This window comes from Aulostomus chinensis, chromosome 20 (genome assembly GCF_037954235.1).
Source record: "Aulostomus chinensis isolate RoL2024-O1b breed Wild chromosome 20, RoL_Achi_v1.0, whole genome shotgun sequence".
NCBI classification, from domain to species: Eukaryota; Metazoa; Chordata; class Actinopteri; order Syngnathiformes; family Aulostomidae; genus Aulostomus; species Aulostomus chinensis.
This window is the reverse complement of record NC_141339.1, coordinates 18,486,177-18,506,176: the sequence shown is the minus strand read 5'-3', so window position 1 is coordinate 18,506,176 and position 20,000 is coordinate 18,486,177. Positions and strand designations below refer to the sequence as shown.

The following is a 20,000-nucleotide window of genomic DNA, read 5'->3' as shown; positions in this document are numbered from 1 at the left end:
GAAATTAAAACGTAACAGCACTTCAAGCCTTAAAGCTAAATATCTACAGTACTGTATATGACATAAAGAGTGTGTGCTTGTTGAAAAAATAGGGAAAAACATTCTTTATCCCTTGTCATAAGAGATACAGGGCTCCATTTGCATCGCTATTAGCTTTGTGATCAAAAGTCACTCAATAGCTGTCATTCAAAATGTCCGTCTAGAAATGAAAAAATGCCAAGGGACTTGTGTGAGGGTTGTGACTGATTTTCAAAAGAGATTTCATTCTCACTTGAAAATTTGAAAAGAAAATTGTCTCTTTTCAACTTTAATCACTGTCACCTGTCATCCAGCTTTAATGAGCTTTCTAAAATTGTAAATCAACTTTGTCCCAGCTCAGAAAGTAGAGGAACTAGATAAACAGCAACCTTGATTTCCTCAGGAAAAAAAAAAAGAATACAAGTTAGATATTCTTCCTGAGTGCTTTGTCCAGGGAAAGAATTAGAGCCGTCGACAGAAAACAAAAGACCAACAGCAGAAATGGATAGAGACAGAGGGGTGGACAGTCACACAGTGAAAGGGAAGATCTGTTGAAATACCAAACTGATTATTCAGTGATTCTGACATTTAAATGCCACGTTTACATAAAGAAATGTTTCCTAGGAATATTAATCACTCTCGTTAATTCACAAGGAGATGTGAAATGGATCCATGGTGCTTGTGGCGGGAATGAGGGACAGAGGGAGGGAAGAGATGATGAAGAGGCGGCGGGTGGGGGGGGGGGGGGGGTGGTGTCGGTTTGACGAATACGGAGGCAGCACTGGCGTGATGGTATGATGTGATGTTACAAAACGTATACAGTGTTGAATTGTGGGACTTATATTCATCATTGTGTTACACCACACAGCAGCAGATAACAGCATGTGTATCAAATGTTTATCTTACTGACATTCAAGTCTCAGCGGTGTTTAATAAACCATGACCGTACCATGTATGAAATATTATCATGGCTTTTATTTAAAGTACCATGAAGTGGTATGAGTGCAAACATTTTTTTCTGCAGAAAATGAATATTTCCAGCGTAAAATGAAACCTCTGGTAAGAGTATATGCCAAGGCAACGATGTGAACAAGATCCTTGAGTTGGTGACATGTTGTCTGCACCAACCTCCGCCAAAGAAGCTACCGAATATGAACATCGATATCATCCAGATCACAAAAGTAGGTCTTCCTCAGCATGCGCCATCCCCAGCCTGGAAGCTTAATACTTAGCCCTCCAATTAAAATGGCTTCAAAAATATGCTCAAAGGTCACCCAGGTAGCCCACCCACTGAGGGGGGAGGGGGGCGGGCGCGCTTGTTTCCTTGTGTTGGCTCTGGTTTATGTTGGGCATCTGTTTAGGCACTATTTGTTGTCTCTGGAGGTGAGAAGCCAGATGAGTGTATGTGTCCTGGTCATGTCGGGTGAAAAGATGGAGCTGATGACTCCACGTGGCGGCATGATGGTGGTCCGTGCCCCCCAGAGCTGCAGCAGGTGAGGGAGTAATGACCAGGACTGCTGGAAGTGACAAATGCAATGTGTGGGGGAAGGGGGAAGGAAAAACAGGGGAGAGAGGTAAAAAAAAAAAAAAAAAAGTTTTTCAAAACTTTTTTTTATCAACGATTCTCAAAAAATTAAGTTTGCTGGGTTGCAGACACAGAAAACAATCAAGAAGGAGAAATGAAAAAAATCCTCAAGCCTTTAATTTATCATTACGAAGCAAAACTAAAAAAAAAAAAAACAACTTTATTTAAACTTCTACAAAGAAGACACACATCCATCCCTACAACCGTCATTCATAAGTGTGATTAAGATGATTTCTGGAAGCTGAAACATTTGATAGAAATTTGTCGATGGCATGTCCAGAAAATTACTCCTCAGGGCTGTCTTTCCAGTGGCGAAGAACAACATCTGCCAATGATCCAGATCTTTGCACCAAGTTTCATCAAAATCCTTCCATTACTTTTTAAGATATCCTGCCAACAAACAAAGACAGGCCGGCAATCAAATTACCAACCTTTTGCAGAGGTAAATATGGGCCCACTGAAGCCCTCCACCTGTGATATCATACTACCCTAATACTTTATCAAAGAAGTAAAGAAAAACCCGTATTAAACACAACTACAAAAAGTAAACCTCCCAAGGTTCAGTCTGGCATAATGACGCAGGAAGCCGGTTCTGTCAGAACTTCCTGTCGCCTCATTTTTCAATGCCGTTCTGTTAAATCATGTCTGACATCCATTGGACCTAAACTGCAACTACAGTTTGCTCAGGTTGTTATTGTCAATAAGGCAAGGAGCTGCCTGTGGATGAGCAATCACTCCTCCTAGTTGTACGTAGCCTGTCTGCAGCTGTAGTATGGAGATGAGTGACCGTGATGAAGGAGCGTGCCTCCTCCTCCTCCGCAGCTCTTAAGTTAGCACCGCGCCGCCGTCTTGATCCATTTCCTCACCGGCTGTTTCTTACTGGCTGACACTGCCTCTGCGCTCTCTTCCTGTCTCTTGACAACCATGGCAGACAGGAATGAAAACTGATGTCATGACATGGCAACAAAGCAAATGTGTGTAATCGAGACAGAGCTCTCCGAGGTGTGACAAGTGTGGGGTTGTTGGAACAATATTCTAATATCAAATAGCAACTATTCACGCGGACTGCGATGATTTATGATCATCCTTGATACAAAAAAATCAACATAGGCCATAAAACCGCTGTGAACACATTTGAATTATTGCATACATCATTTATTTTTGGGGGTTTGTCAGAACGTCAGTCGACCTCCAATGAGACTGCATGTGGTCATTGAATCGGGGACGACACAACTATCACCATTTTATCACCCATGATAACAATCGTGCCTCAGTCTGTGATTATCGATATATCACGAGAGAATTTATCTCAACACATCCAAATATCTGTGAAACTGCTTCATAAAATACTTCTTAAGAAGCCGGAATCCCGCATTTAGTCAACTTATTGGTGGGTCAGTCACGCAGAATTTGACTTTACTATAAAGTACATATTTTGACCTTATTGTCCAAAATTTACATAAAAAAGGCAAGAATTTTTACAGCTGTTTTGATAAGAATATCAGTGACTGGTGTTGATATTGTATATGGAAGTATCACGATATATTGTAGGATCAAACCAGGCAATGGCAACATGTTCCAGCAGGGTTCCTGGTGGTCGGCTTACAATGACCTTTTGTTCTATATGTGCTAAACCATCTTTTCAGAACTGCATCATTTCACCCATCTGTCTGTCCTTGAACTCAAAAATATAGGTTCTAGTGATTCCGCGGGATGTGAAATCTTCCATGTCTAAAGCTCTTGATGTTGGGTCATTTATTTATTTTATTTTTTTAAGCAGTCAGAGCTGGAATGATGGCGTTGCGTAGTTATGGCACATTGTTCTAAACCTGCTCCACATCTGATAACAACACAAGCCAGATGTGCTCATGCGGCTCCCGTGACTACTCCATTAAACATACATTTCCCCCTCACCGTATAATGAGTCCACATACAGGTCACAATTTAATAGCGAGTGTTAAAGTGGCATCACAGCGCTCCTGTACTACAGGCGTATGTCACCAGTAGATTTCTGACTTCTCCCTACAGCCTCAAAATTAAAAGACCATCCTTTGAAGTTGTAAGCTTTAAGTTGGGAACTCGCTCGCCTCTCGGGTTTTCAGATCTGTTGACATATTCAGGATCAACTCCAGAACCACCTTAAATTTTTTTGATCCTTGCAAAATCAAATTCGGGAATCATTTTCTGATGTCTTTATTTATTTATTTATTTATATTAAACGTGTGTGGAAATGACAAGTATTATTGATTTTCTCCCGCCGAGAAGCTTTATAACACCCTGGTGTGTTCCGTCGGCTACAACTCTGCATATTTAACACTCAGTTAAATATTAAGAATGTTATCCTCGAATACCTTGATAATCTGCTCAGAAAGATCAAACAAGACAAGGCTCAACCGAGTAAACAGCTGGGCCATGTTGGTCAGTGGGTCTACAATAATGTGTGTTCATAGATATTGACTGCTCATCTGAAATTTCTTACCCTGATTTCGATTTTAAAAGGATGCGTTTAACAAACAACACACGCAATTCAAAGGACTGTGTGTTAAATTCCTCCTTGTAGGAGAGAAGAAATAGTGGCTGTATCAAATACAGTGTGTGTGCTGCTCTTAATTGAACCACAACTTGAAAATGTGCCTCACGTGAAAAACTGAGTCATGATACTTTCTTTTACGTCCCCTACTTCATCCACAACCACTCACCCTCATTAGAATTGTAAATGTTTTCTGTGTTGCGCACTCATCACTCGTCATAGGTGTGTGTGTGCGCGCGCGTGTGTGTGTGCGCGCGTGTGTGTGTGCGCATGTTTCACCAGGCTGTGGTAATGACTACCACCTCCTTGTGATCTGTTTGTTTTATTTGTTTTTCTTCTCTTTTTTTTTTAGCAATCTCAGATGTCGTTCTGACAGATTGTTACATGCTACAGCTGGCGAGCTTTTGGTTAGCGTGTGAGGGTGTCGGAACATTCTAGATCCACATCTGCGTGTGTATTGGTCGGGGGGGGGGGGGCGGGGCACCATCTCTTGGCCACCATCCTTCTTGTCCAGACATTTCCCAAGTGAGATTTGCATAGTTCTCCGTCTCCCAACGCAGTGTAGCTGGTAGAGTTTAATCTTGATACACCTTAACCCTGGAGCTGTTTGTGTCGGAACTTGCCGTAACAACACTAGCAGCCAAATGAGCTCAAATCTGTCTGTACTGTCGCTTTCCTGAGGCCCTGCTCTCACTGCTCTGGCTGCTTAGGGGACAAGCTTGTGTCACGACTGCGCAGGTCAAAGCTGCACAGCCAGTGAAACTACTGCACTGGTGGCCAGAGATGAGAAATAACGACAACTACTTATTTAGTAAACGATGAAGATATTCCAGGCTTCTGTACTCGACTATTTATTTTTCTGACAACTTTATACATACGCTACCTACAATTTAACACAAATATCTATACTCCTCATTCCTTAACATTTCAAAAATGAGGTTGTAATTTGATCCAGGACAGGCAAAGACAAGGTCATTAGAAAAACAGACAAAAATATGGTTTACAGGGACAGAAAACTTGTCCCTGTAATACATACAAAAGGTGGCTGTAATGCACATAAACATTGGTTGCCACTCGCCAAAAGGTATAATTGGGAAGATATCTGCTATATTCACATATTAAAAAGACAAAGACACCCAACTGCAGGCAAACTGCATCTGCCATGGTGAAGACTTCCGTGCCATGTCAGGGGAGCAGTAGCGTCAACGTGACATGATCTATTTTACTTTCATGTTGTCTTTAAGATGTACTGCTAATTGGGCATACTATTTTATACATTATTTTATAATAGCTAGAGACGTATATTTTGCCTTTTAATAGTCACGCTTTTAAAGATCATTTAAGTGTAAAAGATTTACATTTTTGAGTACAGTTAAGAGCCTATATTTCACACTTTAACTTGAGTAAATATATTGAATCTGTATTTCTCCTACAGTCTTTTGTTTTTTAACATCAGTACCTGTACTTCTACTTGAGCGTGTGTACTTTGGCCAGTGGCACGACTGTGGCGCTCAGTGACGTTCCTGTTTGGTGCTGTTTGTACAGCTCAGCCAAAAAAAAAAAAGTGCTGCAACTGTTACAAAGGTGAAGCATCGCCGCTGTCAGTTACAGGTGCAGTGTTTCACCTGTGCTGATGCCCTTGACATGGCTGGTTTCTAACCACAGCCTCGGCGCATCAGCTTAATAACCACCCTACAATATTATCTTAAAGTGGGACACTCAGTTGTGTGCAGTCTATCTATAGCTGAGTGACTAAGGACATTGTTGCTATTATGGAAATGATTGAATAGTTGTGATGACAATGACTGGGCCTAAACTGGGATATTTGATGGAAAAATTGTCTACCACATTCATCTCTGCGTCTTGCCAACCCCACCCGTCCTCTGTATATCTTGCCTTCTCCTTCTCTATCCCTCGAACTTCCTCTCCTCACCCCCCCCCCCCCCAACATTGCTCGCCTCATTTTCCGTGCCGCCTTTCTTCCCTCTCTCGGCCCTAAGTAGCCACAAATGGTCCCTAATAGCCTCCAATGGAGATGAATTGATTGTTGTGTGAAGCGAATCGATAGTAGATTGCTTTTGCCGTACACAGTGGGATACTGCGCAGTCAGGCGGCCTTAATTAAGTTAACAGTAAAACCACGATTGCTTCAGAGTTTTATTAGGAGAGTAAAGATTACGACGACTACAGAGACAGAAGAAAAAAACATTTCAGAATTTAAGTTTGGAAGCAAAAATGGTGCCTGGATATTCTCTTCCACACCGACTCTCACTCTAACTGCTTTAATCCCACTCTACCCAGTCTGACCCCCATCTCTTTCCCCTCATACTTCCATACTTCCCTCCCCTCTCTGTAGTCCATAATGGGATGAGCAGCAGAATTTGATCAGCAGTTTTTTTAAAGGTCACAGAACCAAGCAACAAACTCTCAGCTAAAGCGCAGAGGGAACGAGGGAGGGAAGCACGATAGGGAGGAAGGGAGGAGTCGAGCAGAAGGGATAACAGGCCAGCGGAGAGACGAGCGGGAATGGAAAGCAAGTAGAGCTACAGAAGAGGAAGAAATAACAGCAAGTTGAGATAGAGGTGGTGGAGACGGAAGAGGGAGGGGAGGGGAAGTGCAGCAACGGAGGAAAGAAGGAGGAGGCAGAAGTGGTAATTTGCTGTTTTAGAGCACAACAGATCTGCTAACAGATGAATGCATATTAAATATGCAGGAGAAGAGTGAGAACTGGGGATGATGAACAAGGAAGAAGTAGTTAGGAAATGAGAAGATGATTAGCTGAGGAGAAGGAGGGAGAAGAGGGGGGGGTAAGGAGGGAGAAATGGAGCGACAGTTGGACACAAGATGAGACATTGTCATTTCTCTCACCCGCCGCCTTTGTCAGATCTCTTGGCCTCTCATTCTCTGTCCATCACTGACTTATTCTCTCCCTCTGTTAAAGATAAAAGACGCTGTTGTCGCTCGGCGGTGTCTCATAATGGTCACGCGGTGCAGCTGTCTTGCTGTCTGGAGCATGAATAATTCTTTGATATCATTCAATCATTTATCATCAAATGGACTGAAATCGTTTGCAAATTCGCTGAAGAATCTCCTTTCCTCTACCTCTCTCAACCGTCCCTTTGATCACCTTCCTTTCTCTGCTGTCAATCTACTCCTTAAGTGTTTAACGTGAGTGTCGTTTTCAATCACTTGAAACTGCCACTGTGCTCTGCCGTGTTTTAAACAAATTGTAATTGCAGCACACATCATCAGATTCTAGAATGGTTACTTTTTGAGGTCTGAAAAAGGAGTCAGTTAGAAGTAGATTTTTCCTTGTAAACCCGTAATTTTGTGTAGTTTTTGCCTCTAGTTCATAAAGATTTTGTACATCGCAGAAAGAAATTATGTTTCGCTATAATATTCATACATCCCAAAGTGGGTGTAGCGGGAGATTTGTGTTCGCCTCATGTGGATTCTGCAGAAAGACCCATAACCTTATTTTAAAACCTCGAGAGCTTTGTTGTTGCTAGGTTACATTAGCATACCTCATTCTGGCAGTTCCATGTTTTCTTAAGGAGTTTTAGCATTTATTCACCAACTAATTGCCTTTATTTGGTGACACAGTATTTTCTCAAACCAACTCTATTCTGGCGTCTTATTTTTACAATCAATTCTTTAAACAGCAACAGGAGAGGAAGTCTTGGTCCAGAAGTCTGCTGGCTACACCGGATGTCCTATGATGTGGTCGGTTGCCCTCAGAGGCTCGTCATATTGATCGGGTCCAAGATTGGTGCGTCAATCAATCACTGTGTTGTTGTCAAGTCAGTTGCTGAAGGCATTTCCTCGCTGATCCTGTCTGCATGCTAAGCGGTTAGCCTTCCTTGAAGCTTTTTAGCCAAAGAGAGGCGAGGCAAATTCAGGGTAAACAAAAGCGCTTTCGGAAACACAATTAAACGTGACGGGCGAAGACGTCGGTCTCTGGATAACTAAAGGCCACAGAGAGCAGCTACAAAATCACGAGGTTCACACTGGATCAGATGATCAGATAAGTATTTTCAACCTCAGATGTTTAATGATTCATGGAGGAGTAATAGTACTGTGAAGTTAATGCTGTCAGACACTGATATGCAATGAAGAGATCTGAGAACCGGAGTGATGTGCTGAGATTTTCTGGTTCTTGTTAGAACCCTGGCAGCACTCTGTCTGCTTTCTTAGACAGCTTCATCACTGCAGTCCAGCCTGATAGAGATGAAAGGATTTGTGGAACTCTTTGTTTTATGAAAAATAATTAATACAAGATTGGTTTTATAATTATTGTGAAGTCCATGGGAACAATTGTTTGCCAATGATATCAGTAACTTAAATGCTTGATGAACAGTGGCGTTTTCAGTTCTTCAACTATACATGGCAGGAGATTGCAAACAATAATTAAGAAGAATAAGACAGTGACAGATGCACTGTAGCTCCTCTGTCAAGCTTTCAGCTAACCAATTTAGAAAACTAATGCTAACAAGACGAAAGGCATCAGTCTATGCTAACAAATCAGTGGAGAGAGTAAACACTTCTCAATCCCTGAGGGATTTTATGCTGGCATTAGAAAGACTGGCTGCATATCAAGTTGTTTTCTGTGGGTTATGAAGCAAATACTTACACCCAGTTCTTCAAACTGTGCAGGATCTGCAGTCGTGAAATATATTCCTAGCGGACTGTATAGATCATTGTGAGCTATTCAGAGCCATATCTGCAGGAGGAGTGGAGGAAAGTCACCAGTAAACACTTATCAGCTCCAAATAATTGCAGAATCAATTTATATTAAGACCAGAAAATGTGCTGTGTTCACAAGTGGATTTACTGTATCCTGATAACACGTTTTCGTAAATCAGTACGTGAGAGTGCTTGAAGCAGCTGCACTGAAATGAATATCCCTGTCGGCAGCATCAAAGAAGGACCTGCTAGTCCGCTTGAAGCTCCACCTGTAAACTGCCGGAGCTTTCATCAGCTGCACTTATCACAAATCTGCTGACGGAGCCGCTGCAAGCGACTGTGCATCTCTCCAGAGTCAGAGATGTTGAAAGGCCTGTGATTTCACACCTTATCTGGAGCTTCTGTCATTTGACACATGCAAAGAATGCTGGGAGTATGGCGGCGGGGGCTATAAAGCATACTTCTCTTCTTTTGTCTGTCAAGAGAAATCAGTGACTTAATTACAAAGAGTGATGTTGTGAGGCAGCTGAAGTAAGTTGTTTTACAGCTGAGCCGTGTAATGAGAAATTTACATCAAAAGATGAGTGTGGCGCAAAGGGACAGATGGTCCGGCTTTGAATGTTGCTCTTCATTCATTTCCATATTCATTCAGGTTCAAACAACAAACACCAACACTCAAAATTGTACATTTATCGCGCATCTTTTGAGAGCGGATACGTGCACCCGCGCCGCGCTGTTGGCCAAAGTGGGGCATGTGGGCCAAAATATGCCCACCGTAGGGCTTGATTTGGTTGCAAAATGTAGAAGCTAATATAAATAGGGCTTAAAATAATTGTATTAAATGAAACATGTAATGTTAAGCTGTAAGTCAACTAAGCTTATAATAATGTATAATTATTGGGACTTGGGAACTGCGTACCATTTTACATTTTAACAACACTATGTGCATTAGCTTTTGGCTTGTGGCCAACCATTACGTTTCAGTTTTGGTCACCCGGGATTTATATCATTGGTGATGAATGAGGGGCCCCTGGGGCTTCAGTAATGGCCTGGGAGGCCCCTAAATCATAAGCATAGCTTCATAAATGCCCCCTCCCACTTTTGGTGGGCAACACAATGGCTTAAAGCCAAAAGACCTTGGGTTCGGACCTCAAGCATCCCGGTCCTCCTTGTATGGATTCTGTATGTTGTGCCCATGTGTGCTGGGCCACACTTTCATCAACCTCTTTCCCTTCTCACCGCAGCAACCACCAGGGATGCTGTTCTCTTTCACTCCACTCAAACATTCATGCTCATCATTCTCTGCGATTTCAGGCTGAAGAACTTGATAGACAATTTGGCAAATATGCGGTAACTGACATAATGATGCCATTGATTTATTCGATCCAAAATGGCACCAGCAAAGTTGTTCAAAAAAACACAGGCGTTTCCTCTCTTGGGTATCTATACTCTTTGCCTTTAGCTAATTAAGAGTAATGCGCTGTAATTCATGACAGGTGTACTCAGGGGGACGTCTGAATGTTTTGTAGATATTGATATTGATTCCAATTTCAACTCAAACCACAATCTTTCCTTTCATCTTCCCAAGTGTTTTTATGCCCAAACATAACCAGACGTTGATCACAGCCTTGTCACAACCACATTAAATATTGCATTTGCTGCTAGGAATAAAAGGGATGTCCAGTATTTGGCTTGAGGGTCCCTCTGTAGGGGTTTGTGCCGGTGCCCCAATCACTCGTTAGCAGACATTCATATGATTAAGTTGTTCATAACGTTCCATTATATATCATACAAATGAGTCATGACATCACACTGAATCTGTCAACATCGGCCTCCGTATAAGGCCACTCAGATGTTCCTGCCAGTATAATCAGCCAGTAGATAATTAGTTGGGCTCTAGTTATTACAGAATAAATCGTTGTTATTATGAAAAGGTTATATGTTTAAAGTATTACAATTTTGCTTTGATTTTGCATTTTTTTGCGGTACATTTATGCATCCCAGCTGGACTGTTTATATTATTGGTGATGAAAAAGAAGCCCACAGGGGCTTCAGTAATAAGCTGAGAGGCCTCTGACTTATTATAATGTGTGTGTGTGTGTGTGTGTGTGTGTGTGTGTGTGTGTGTGTGTGTGTGTGTGTGTGTGTGTGTGTGTGTGTGTGTGTGGACAATTGCAGCGCTATATAATTGTCAATGGGAGGACACACTTTTACATAATAAAATGAAGCCTGGACACAAAGAAACACAGAAATGGTGACACAAAGCCTGTCCTGCACACAAAGAAACACAATGACTCCATCTGACACACACACATACACACATTGTGGTGCCAGCTGAGCCCAGTGTGTCCAATAACAGCAGGTGCTGTCAAGTGCATGCACCCCAGAACTGCTCTGACATGGAAACACACACACACACACACACACACACACACACACACACACACACACACACACAGAAGGGTTCACATATGCTGCCGTACACCCATCAGTATACCTTTCTCTTTTTGTAAGTCACATATCCAATAAACATTCTCACATTTATAACTAATGACTGTGAGGCGTAGAGCCTGCAAGGTTATGTGTGTCACACTGTGTGTGTGTCTTAGTGTGTGCGTGTGTGTGTGCATACCTGCTATCTGGCTGTGAAATGATGTAGTGTTGCCATATGGTCTCACATTAGGGCACACTAAACTCAGCCATGCAGAAGTGTGTGTGCAAAGGCTGTGTGAGGCGAGACAATGAGAGAAAACAAAGCTCTTGATTTGATACTGAAGTGTTTAAACACTTAGTCTGATCGTGGATAAGTATAATTATTAGTCTTCTTTAGGGCGAAATTCAGCTAATAATGATCTTTCTTTCCTTCATCCTTGTTTCAAGCTTGCTTACTCTTTGTCCTCATCTCATGCTGCATGTGTGTGTGTGTGGGGGGGCTAATATATTTAGCAGTGCCATATCATACGCTGCGCTGACTTCATTAAGTACCTCAGCATGAGGCTTCAGCCAGCGAATGATAATAAACCACGCACGCACACACACACACAAACACAGACACACAAACAACCCACTGTAGCGCAATGAAAACTGATTACAATTCATTTCATTATGATAAAAGCGTTAATTGTAAATACATCCTCCTTAACCCCGCCGATCCTTTTGCAAGTCCATTAGCGAGAATTGAAGTCAACCATCATTGAAATTCTGGTCCAGTTTTCCAAAGATCCCAAATGAGCTGAACACTCTAATGTGGGTCTGGGGAGGAGAAATCGCCTGGTATTTGTTTTATATGCCTCTAAGCTAATGATGTAGTTGTTCCAATAGAAAAATAGGACTTTCTTTACACAGTTATTGTCCCTTTGCAGGTCATGCAGTATTTTCAAAAATTATTACCACAGTCTGACTGCTGCTAGATTACTGGGTCAGATTCTGGTTCTGAGGGTTTTGAAAAGAGTGGTATCGTTACATCTATCATTTTTGACACGTGGGCTGTGAGGAAGCAAATCAGTACTGTAAAAACAAAGAAAAACAAACATTCAATGAACATTTTCCAAGGTTAATTTCGCATACGAACCATGATTTTTTGGGGGGGGGTTCTGCAACAAAAGGCAAACTTCTATTCGGTTTTATGTGCACGTGGATTGTTTGTCAGCTCTGACCTCCACACTAACAATCATAATTGATAGCAAAATGCTGTACTGACTTTATTTTTCTATGTCATTCATTCATTTAAGCTCAGTGGGGGCCTTTTGTTGTCATCTGCCAGAGTTTATTTTCCTTTCCCTTGATGTACCAAACAAACTGAGACCGTGGGTTGACCCAATAATCGCAATATAAACCAAACCGTGGGCTAGCTCAAATGCCGTATCCCAAAAAGGCTACATCTGAGCACTTTAATGGTGAAGGGGTAACTTTCAACTTGTTTGGAGGAAAACCAAACTTTTCCATTTCAAATGATGTAAATGTAAGAACTGTAGGTGTTTTGTGGAGTGAAAGACATGTAACTGTACTTTTCATGATACCCTAATTTTGTTTGCAGCTTTTATGCTGCTAAGGTTGTAAGTGCAGGCCTCGCTAGGTAGCCAATTTAGCAAGCACATGTACGTTTTGTGTTGCTTTTGCTTGCCAAACATCTTCATAAAATACCAAACCATTTATTTCTACTTTATAATTCACATGTTTCACAAATTTGTTAACACTTCTTGCTAGTGGCTAACTGCTAATAATACACAATCAAAGATGAATTTTCAGTGTGACCTGAATGAATCATTTTTAGTGGCATGTCAGCTGTGTTTTCAGTGAAACACTGGAGCTATTATATAATGCCAAGTATGATAGAATTATTTAAATCAGTCTTAGGGTTTGTTTACACGTCTCGGTGAATGTTGCTGCATATGTGAATAAGGTCCTACTGGCTGATTTGGCTCCAGAAGAAGCAGTGTCAGGCCTTATAAACTCTTATGGAGCTGAATACTTTAATTTTGAAGATCAGAGTGTGTGAATCCAGAAAGGAGTGAGTTTAATGGACCTCTGTGCCATGCTCCTCTTCCTTGCTCGAGTTTACTGGCTCAAGTCTCCACTATGACATGATACATTACAACTTAATTATCAATTCACACAGAAATTCAGCCACATAGTTCAAACACACAGATATGCAGAGATGAGTGAAACACATTGTGCATTTCATGAAAAAGATGAATGTCCTCCTCTAGATTCATATCTCATTTATCTGTCCACTGATTTTGGTTAAGCAGCAGGATTGACTAATGTAAAAAAGAATTCTGCAGCGTGTTGTATTTAATTTGAGAAACTCTATATTCCCTCTTAGACGATAGAAGTTTTTTTAGTTGTGAACGTGCAAGGAGTCCAAAAAGATCCTGTTAGCAAGGCTGAGCATGCTGAGTTACTTGAAATGTGTGTGCCACAAATTAATCTTCGCACAAATTTGGATTTGTTTATGTAGTTTCAGATTTCATGGACAGACTGCTGAGCCAGGCCTTACTGCAGTACAGCATGGCATTCTGAATAAATGATTTAAAAAAAAACAACAACCAAAACAGAACCTGGCTCCAAAAGATCTTAGTCTACAAAGAAAGCAAATCTTCAATCTGTTTCTTCTTGCAAATAAACTCCAGTGTGTGAGAAGTTCATGACAGGGAGCCATCGATCAAAACACCCAGGTAATTGTATGAAGAGACTTCTTTAATTTATACACTGCGAATCATCACTGCGGGCAAAGAGGAAGACCAAAAGTAATTTCCTCTGTCTTATTAGTTGTAAAATTGGGAATATTTTTGTCACACCATTCATTAGACAGTCAACATTACGCTCTGGTAATGCAGCTGTTTGGACACAGCAGTTGTGCAGCCACCAGTGTCCTACTTAAATCCAAATTTAAGAGTTTATCCTCTACTTTGCACATTCTTGAAGTCACGCAGGTTTGTTTGTTTCTTAAACCTGGGTAAACCTGCTAATAACAGCAGATCGATTCCCATTTCCATTGCGGGTAGATTTGAAGTTGTTTTGTTTGTGTGTGTGTGTGTGTGTGTGTGTGTGTGTGTGTGTGTGTGTGTGTGTGTGTGTGTGTGTGTGTTTCCTTGTATTCGCCCTCACAAACACAGTCAGTGCACCAGAAAGAAGAAGAAATTGCCGTCAAACAAAGCACCAGAGTTTCGTCTCTCGGGTTTTTATGGTCTTGGGTACAGTAGGATGCAGCGTGGACGGCGCCGTCTGAACGATGGGACGGGACTGCTGCTAAAAGGCAGACGGGTTGAATTTGTAGCCAAGTTGACAAAAGTTGGTGGACGTTAGAGACTGAGGTGTTCATTGTCTTATGTTTATGAGAGCAGGAGCTTACAAAGGTGTGTCGACTGCAGAGTCATTTGACCCAGGAGATAGTGCTGGATGCTAACAGGTGGTAGCATGTTTTTGGCCAGTGGGAATGGAGCTAAAGCCAAAACCATCTTAAGCGTTATTGGTGGATAAGTTGCATTGTGGGTAATGTAGGTTCCACGTTTTGACAAGCAAGCGGGATGTATGGAATTAAAAAAAAGCCAAGACCAACATTTTTCTTGTTATTAAAATGTTCCATCATGAGCGGGTGACTTATCCTCTCCTTCTCTCTCCTCCCAGGTCAGTGTTTTGGAGCGTCAGGTCATTGATTTCCTGGGCTACCAGTGGGCTCCCATCCTGACCAACTTCCTCCACATCATTGTCGTCATCCTGGGCCTGTTCGGCACAATTCAGTTCAGGCCGCGATATGTCACCGGGGTGGGTTTATCACACGCTCAAATACACACACACGCACACATACGAGATGGATCTTCATTCAAAGGTTTCGCAAATTTGAGGTTTTTTTTTTTTTTTTTTTAGAAAATCAGGATAGGAAAATGTGAATTAATTTGCATATAATGAGTTGGGCCCTGCTGCCATTTCATTTAATCATTCAGTCCTTGTTACATTTAATTTCAAAGTTTATAAAATAAGCAAATGTTTACTGTTAAAATCAAAATCTGGATTCGACATTAGTTTGTTACTGCTTTTATACACACACAACAAGTCATTTCTAGTCTTTTGTTACAACATTCAAATATATCACACCATCGAGTCCCCCTCAGCTCAAATTAAAATGTGCATGTCTGGAATGGGCAGAATTTTTATTTTATAACACGAGTTGAATATTCACTCCATCTTAGCTTATGAGCTAAACGTATTAGCCTCTCCCTCACTAAATAACAAAAAAAAGCACCTGAAATGAGCGTAATAGATTTTTCTCCACATATTTTCTAATTCTAATGTTCAGTGGTTCAATCTTGTTTTCCATCATTTCGGAGGACTGACATTCAAATGTCTCCGACTAACCTAAACCCTAAAAACTTCATCCCAAAATTAAATGATTTGTGTTCCCCACATTGTGACTGTGTAAACAGATAAATGTCCCCACAACATAAGGTATACTGCATGAATCCCCACTCATGCACACACACGAATGAGCCATTTTACATATCCACTGCCTTAGATCTAAAAACAGCGTCTCATTAGCCCAGAGCTGACTTGCCTCTCCAGATTCAATAATGAGGTCTGGATAATAGTGGAGTGTGTAACTTTTTTGTGCTGCACTGTGGTGGAATTCAAACCAAACCAAGATGATATAGGAGTCCAGAATCATGAACCCAGGTCAGTAATTCAATAAATCATCGTTTGCTTGATGGGTATATAAACTCACCGAGGATTAAACCTGGGATTTTTGCATTATCGATGTGTGTGTACCATCACTTTTCACCTGCTTCTTTTTAATGGATCAATATATGATCTATCGCTTTCAGATGAGTAAGACCAGAGCTTCATTGCTGTCTATCTCGATTCTAATATTGGATTCTAATTAAGTTTTGATTTCACACTTGATTTGGCCTGATTTTATTCACTTGTAAATTAAAAAAAAAAACAAAAACATTTAGCCCTGACTTTCTCTATTATATTTCCCATTATTTACACCTTCAGTTATTTATTGATTCAGGTTAATCCAGTATTAAATGATCCTGATTTAGAAGATCCTGCCTTCATCACCTCCATCACCAGTAGTTTGTTTATCTGTGTCCTTGTAGGATCAGGTAAAAACTACCAGCTTGATCTTTCATGTGTCGTAGTGGGGGGGGGGGGGGGGGGGTGGAATCAGCCCAAGAAGGACTCATCAAATCTTAATACAGATCTGGACTTTAAAAAAAAAAAAAAAAGTCAGGATATATTACATGGACCTTAGCAGAGATCTGCTCTCCCCTGCCTGTGCTTGTAGAAATTAAGATTCAGCTGATTTAAATGCTTTTGAAAAACATTTAGCATTACTTGACTTATTGATTCAATTATTAGTTTTGATTTCAGAAGAATTTTTTGCTACTTTTTAGTTTTGCTGGTTTGGAGTCACTTAATACGTGGATACTGATCTCAGGGGGGCATGTATCATATTACCTATTGTTTGTACATGTACTTGTTATTAGAAATTGCTTTGCCCAGGTCCTTGTTTCATCAGTGCTCGTTCCACTGCACTGGACTGACAGTTTAGTGGGTGGTTTTTCTGTCTTACTGGGATTTATATTGAAAAGTAGAGACATTTTGAATAAGTAATTTGCAGGTTTCACTGCACTGGCATTCATCAGACTCATATTCACATCACTGCACAACATCGGGTATATTATAAAACTGCTTCCCTCCAACACTTTGTAGAAAATGGGTCATTCGGCATGAAGATGCGCTTTTAAATGTAAAGTTGCACACATGTAAAGTCTTCATTAATTATCACATTAATGGCTGGTGGATTCACACTTTCTGTTTGATGATGGAGTCAGTAAAAACATGATGACAGTTCTGTGGAGAAGGAGTAGGGATTGTTTCTCCACTTTATCACTGGCTGCTGTTGACAAAATTCCTTATTTCAGACAATCTTAAGGAATTCACACACCTGATATAAACCCCTCTGATCCACACGCACGCACTCACACACACACTCACACACACACTCACACACACACACACACACACAAACACGAGCCCATTCCAGACTGATTTTCTGTTGCACTCTTGGCTGTTGTTTTTGTTTCTCTTCATTTCAACCCTGTATCGAAAGGCAAAGTCTCTCTGCGTCTTTTCTTTCCATCTCACTCACTCCGAATGCAAGACGTGAACATGCTTTTTTAATTCTCCAGCAAAGGCTTGTCAGATCTCATCTGCCTCTCTCTTCTCTCATTCTGTCTCTCCGCAGTATGCAGCCTGGCTGGTTGTGTGGATGACCTGGAATGTTTTCATCATCTGTTTTTACCTGGAGGTCGGAGATCTGTCCAGAGTAAGAAATATTTCCTTGGTTTATTACTGCACCCTTGTGATGCATCTCCAGAGTAACAACCTTGTCATATCACAGATAGTATTAACAACATCAATAAGCAAAAAGTGACTTCCAAATGAGAGAAAAAAATGAGGAGCCATTGCAGGAAGTAAAAAATAGAAAAATGAAGCACAGTCATACTTAGTGTATATAAGGAAATAAAAGAAAACTCTCAAAGACAGAGATTAAAAAAAAACAAACGAGCAGTTACAGAGTCAGCAGACCTGATACTCAGAGGGGGGATGTTCAAGAGCTGCGAACACTCGACCACCTTTTGTTTTTAACTTGGACTCTGGAACAGTAAAAGACCCAGACAAGCTCAGAAGAGCCAAGAGCTCAGTTCTGTTTTCCCAGGCCAGAAGATTCAGAACCTTGTATATGATTAAAAGCAAGAAAAGATACAACCAGGGTACTGTTGGCACCTTGAAATATATATATATATATATATATTTCAAGTCAAGTCAGTTTTTATTTGTATTGCGCCAAATCTCAACTAAAGTTCTTTCATGACACTTCACAAGTAGAGCAGGTCCAGTACCACACTCCTTCAATGAATTTACACCCAACAATTCTCCATGAGCAAGCACATTCTGAAACAGCGGCGACGGAAACCTTCCTTTTAACAGGCAGGAACTTCGAGCAGATCCAGGCTCAATGGAAGTGGCCATCTGCTTTGACCAGTTGGGGGGAAAGAGAGCAGAAGAGCAGGGCAGAGACAAAGACAGATAGTGGAGGAAGACAGATACAGAAGGAAAGAGAGGGACAGAGATAAAGAGAAATGGAAGAGACTGGACAGACGGGGACTTTAGCAGGTGGTGCTTCGGGTGGCAGCTTGAGCCACTTCAGGTCTGTAGCTTCCTCCAGCAGCACCCGGGATCTGGGATGTGGGGAGCCTGAAGGTCGGAGAAGAAGATGAGTTAGGAACACCTATGAGTATGATTTATATATGACACATATAGGAGGACAGAGAGGAAAGAGAGGAGGAGAGAGAAGCCCAGTGCACCATGGGAGATCCCCTGGCAGTCTAAGCCTACAGCCTAAGGGCCGGCCTTAGCCAGCCCTAACTATAAGCTTTATCAAAAAGGAAGGTCTTAAGTCTGCTCTTAACCGTAGAGAGGGTGTCTGCCGAAACTGGGAGACGGTCCCACAGAGGGGACCCTGATAGTTGAAGGCTCTGGCTCCCATTCTACTTTTAGAGACTCTAGGAACCACAAGTAACCCCGCATCCTGGGAGCGAAGGGTTCTAGATGGATTATAGGGGACTAGGAGCTCTGAAAATATGAAGGTGCCTGATTGTTGAGGACTCTGTGTGTTAGAAGGAGAATTTTAAATTCTATTCTGAATTTGACAGGGAGACAATGCAGAGAAGCCAGTACAGGAGAGACATGGTCTCTTCTACCAGTTCTAGTCAACATGCAGGCAGCAGCGTTCTGGACCAGCTGGAGAGTCTTTAGGGAATGTTAAATCACACATTAATGTTTGCCTTGAAATGACCTTGAATATCAACTGGTTTAAGCCACATGGCAACCTTTTGGTTAGTTTCCTTCATTATTAGAGCCAGACAAGCAGATGATCTCTCCTCCGCGTGGATGATGAAGCTTTAGTCCCTTACCAACTGCTAGTTATCTTATTTGCAATGACGTTAACAGATGGGCAATAGAGAAATCTGTCTCAAAAGTCATCAGATACGCCAGGGTTGTGTTTATAATTCACTGTGACAAAAACTGGTAAATTATGAGATGCCGGTACATCTACGGCCCCACTTTTAGCATTAGTTGCAGCTAAGCTAATTAGCAGTTTTCCGTCTGGTCTCAAGCTTCATAATGTACCCAGAGAGGAGAGAAGAGTATCTGTCTGCATGTCTGGCTCTAAAGATGATGAACAATGAAAGCACATTTGCCAAGTAGTTGGGTGTGTTCCTGTAAAAAAGCCCTCCTCTGGCAAGGGTCTACACTGTGCAGTAAAACGAGCTCCACATTTTTAGCTTTACGACCACAACTGTTTAAGTTGTTAAAACAGCTTTCTACCTGGTGCTTTTGGCAGTGAGTGTCGCATTATTTCTGGGTACTTTCTCTGTCGCCTGCCTTCCATAATCACAGAGGCAAAACCCTGTTAGTGGCTATACTTCAGAGGACTAAAGATTACTTTTGCGAATTGGAAAAATAAATGCAAGCATGCTTGTTAACACAAGTGGTTTGAGCAATCAAGTTGTAATCTTTCTTTATTACGGCTTGTTTGCATCTAAGTAACGGTGTAAAATAGAAAGTCTTGGAGAATGACACAGACTGTCTGTTCTATTCTCCTCTATTCTAT

The 20,000-nt window shown here is 41.4% G+C and overlaps 1 protein-coding gene across 3 annotated transcripts in view; it reads left to right on the top strand.

Annotated features, from left to right (window-relative positions):
- The window catches only part of nkain2 (sodium/potassium transporting ATPase interacting 2), a 129,491-nt gene that overhangs the window by 67,973 nt on the left and 41,518 nt on the right, over nt 1-20,000 (top strand). For all 3 annotated transcript variants that reach the window (XR_015110580.1, XM_086189203.1, XM_086189202.1), the window contains exons 2-3: nt 14,945-15,082; nt 17,568-17,648. Coding sequence is in view for 2 of the 3 variants with exons in the window: in XM_086189203.1 (XP_086045329.1) it covers nt 14,945-15,082; nt 17,568-17,648 (219 nt within the window). In the remaining variant the exon portion in view is untranslated. The remainder of the gene's footprint in view (nt 1-14,944; nt 15,083-17,567; nt 17,649-20,000) is intronic.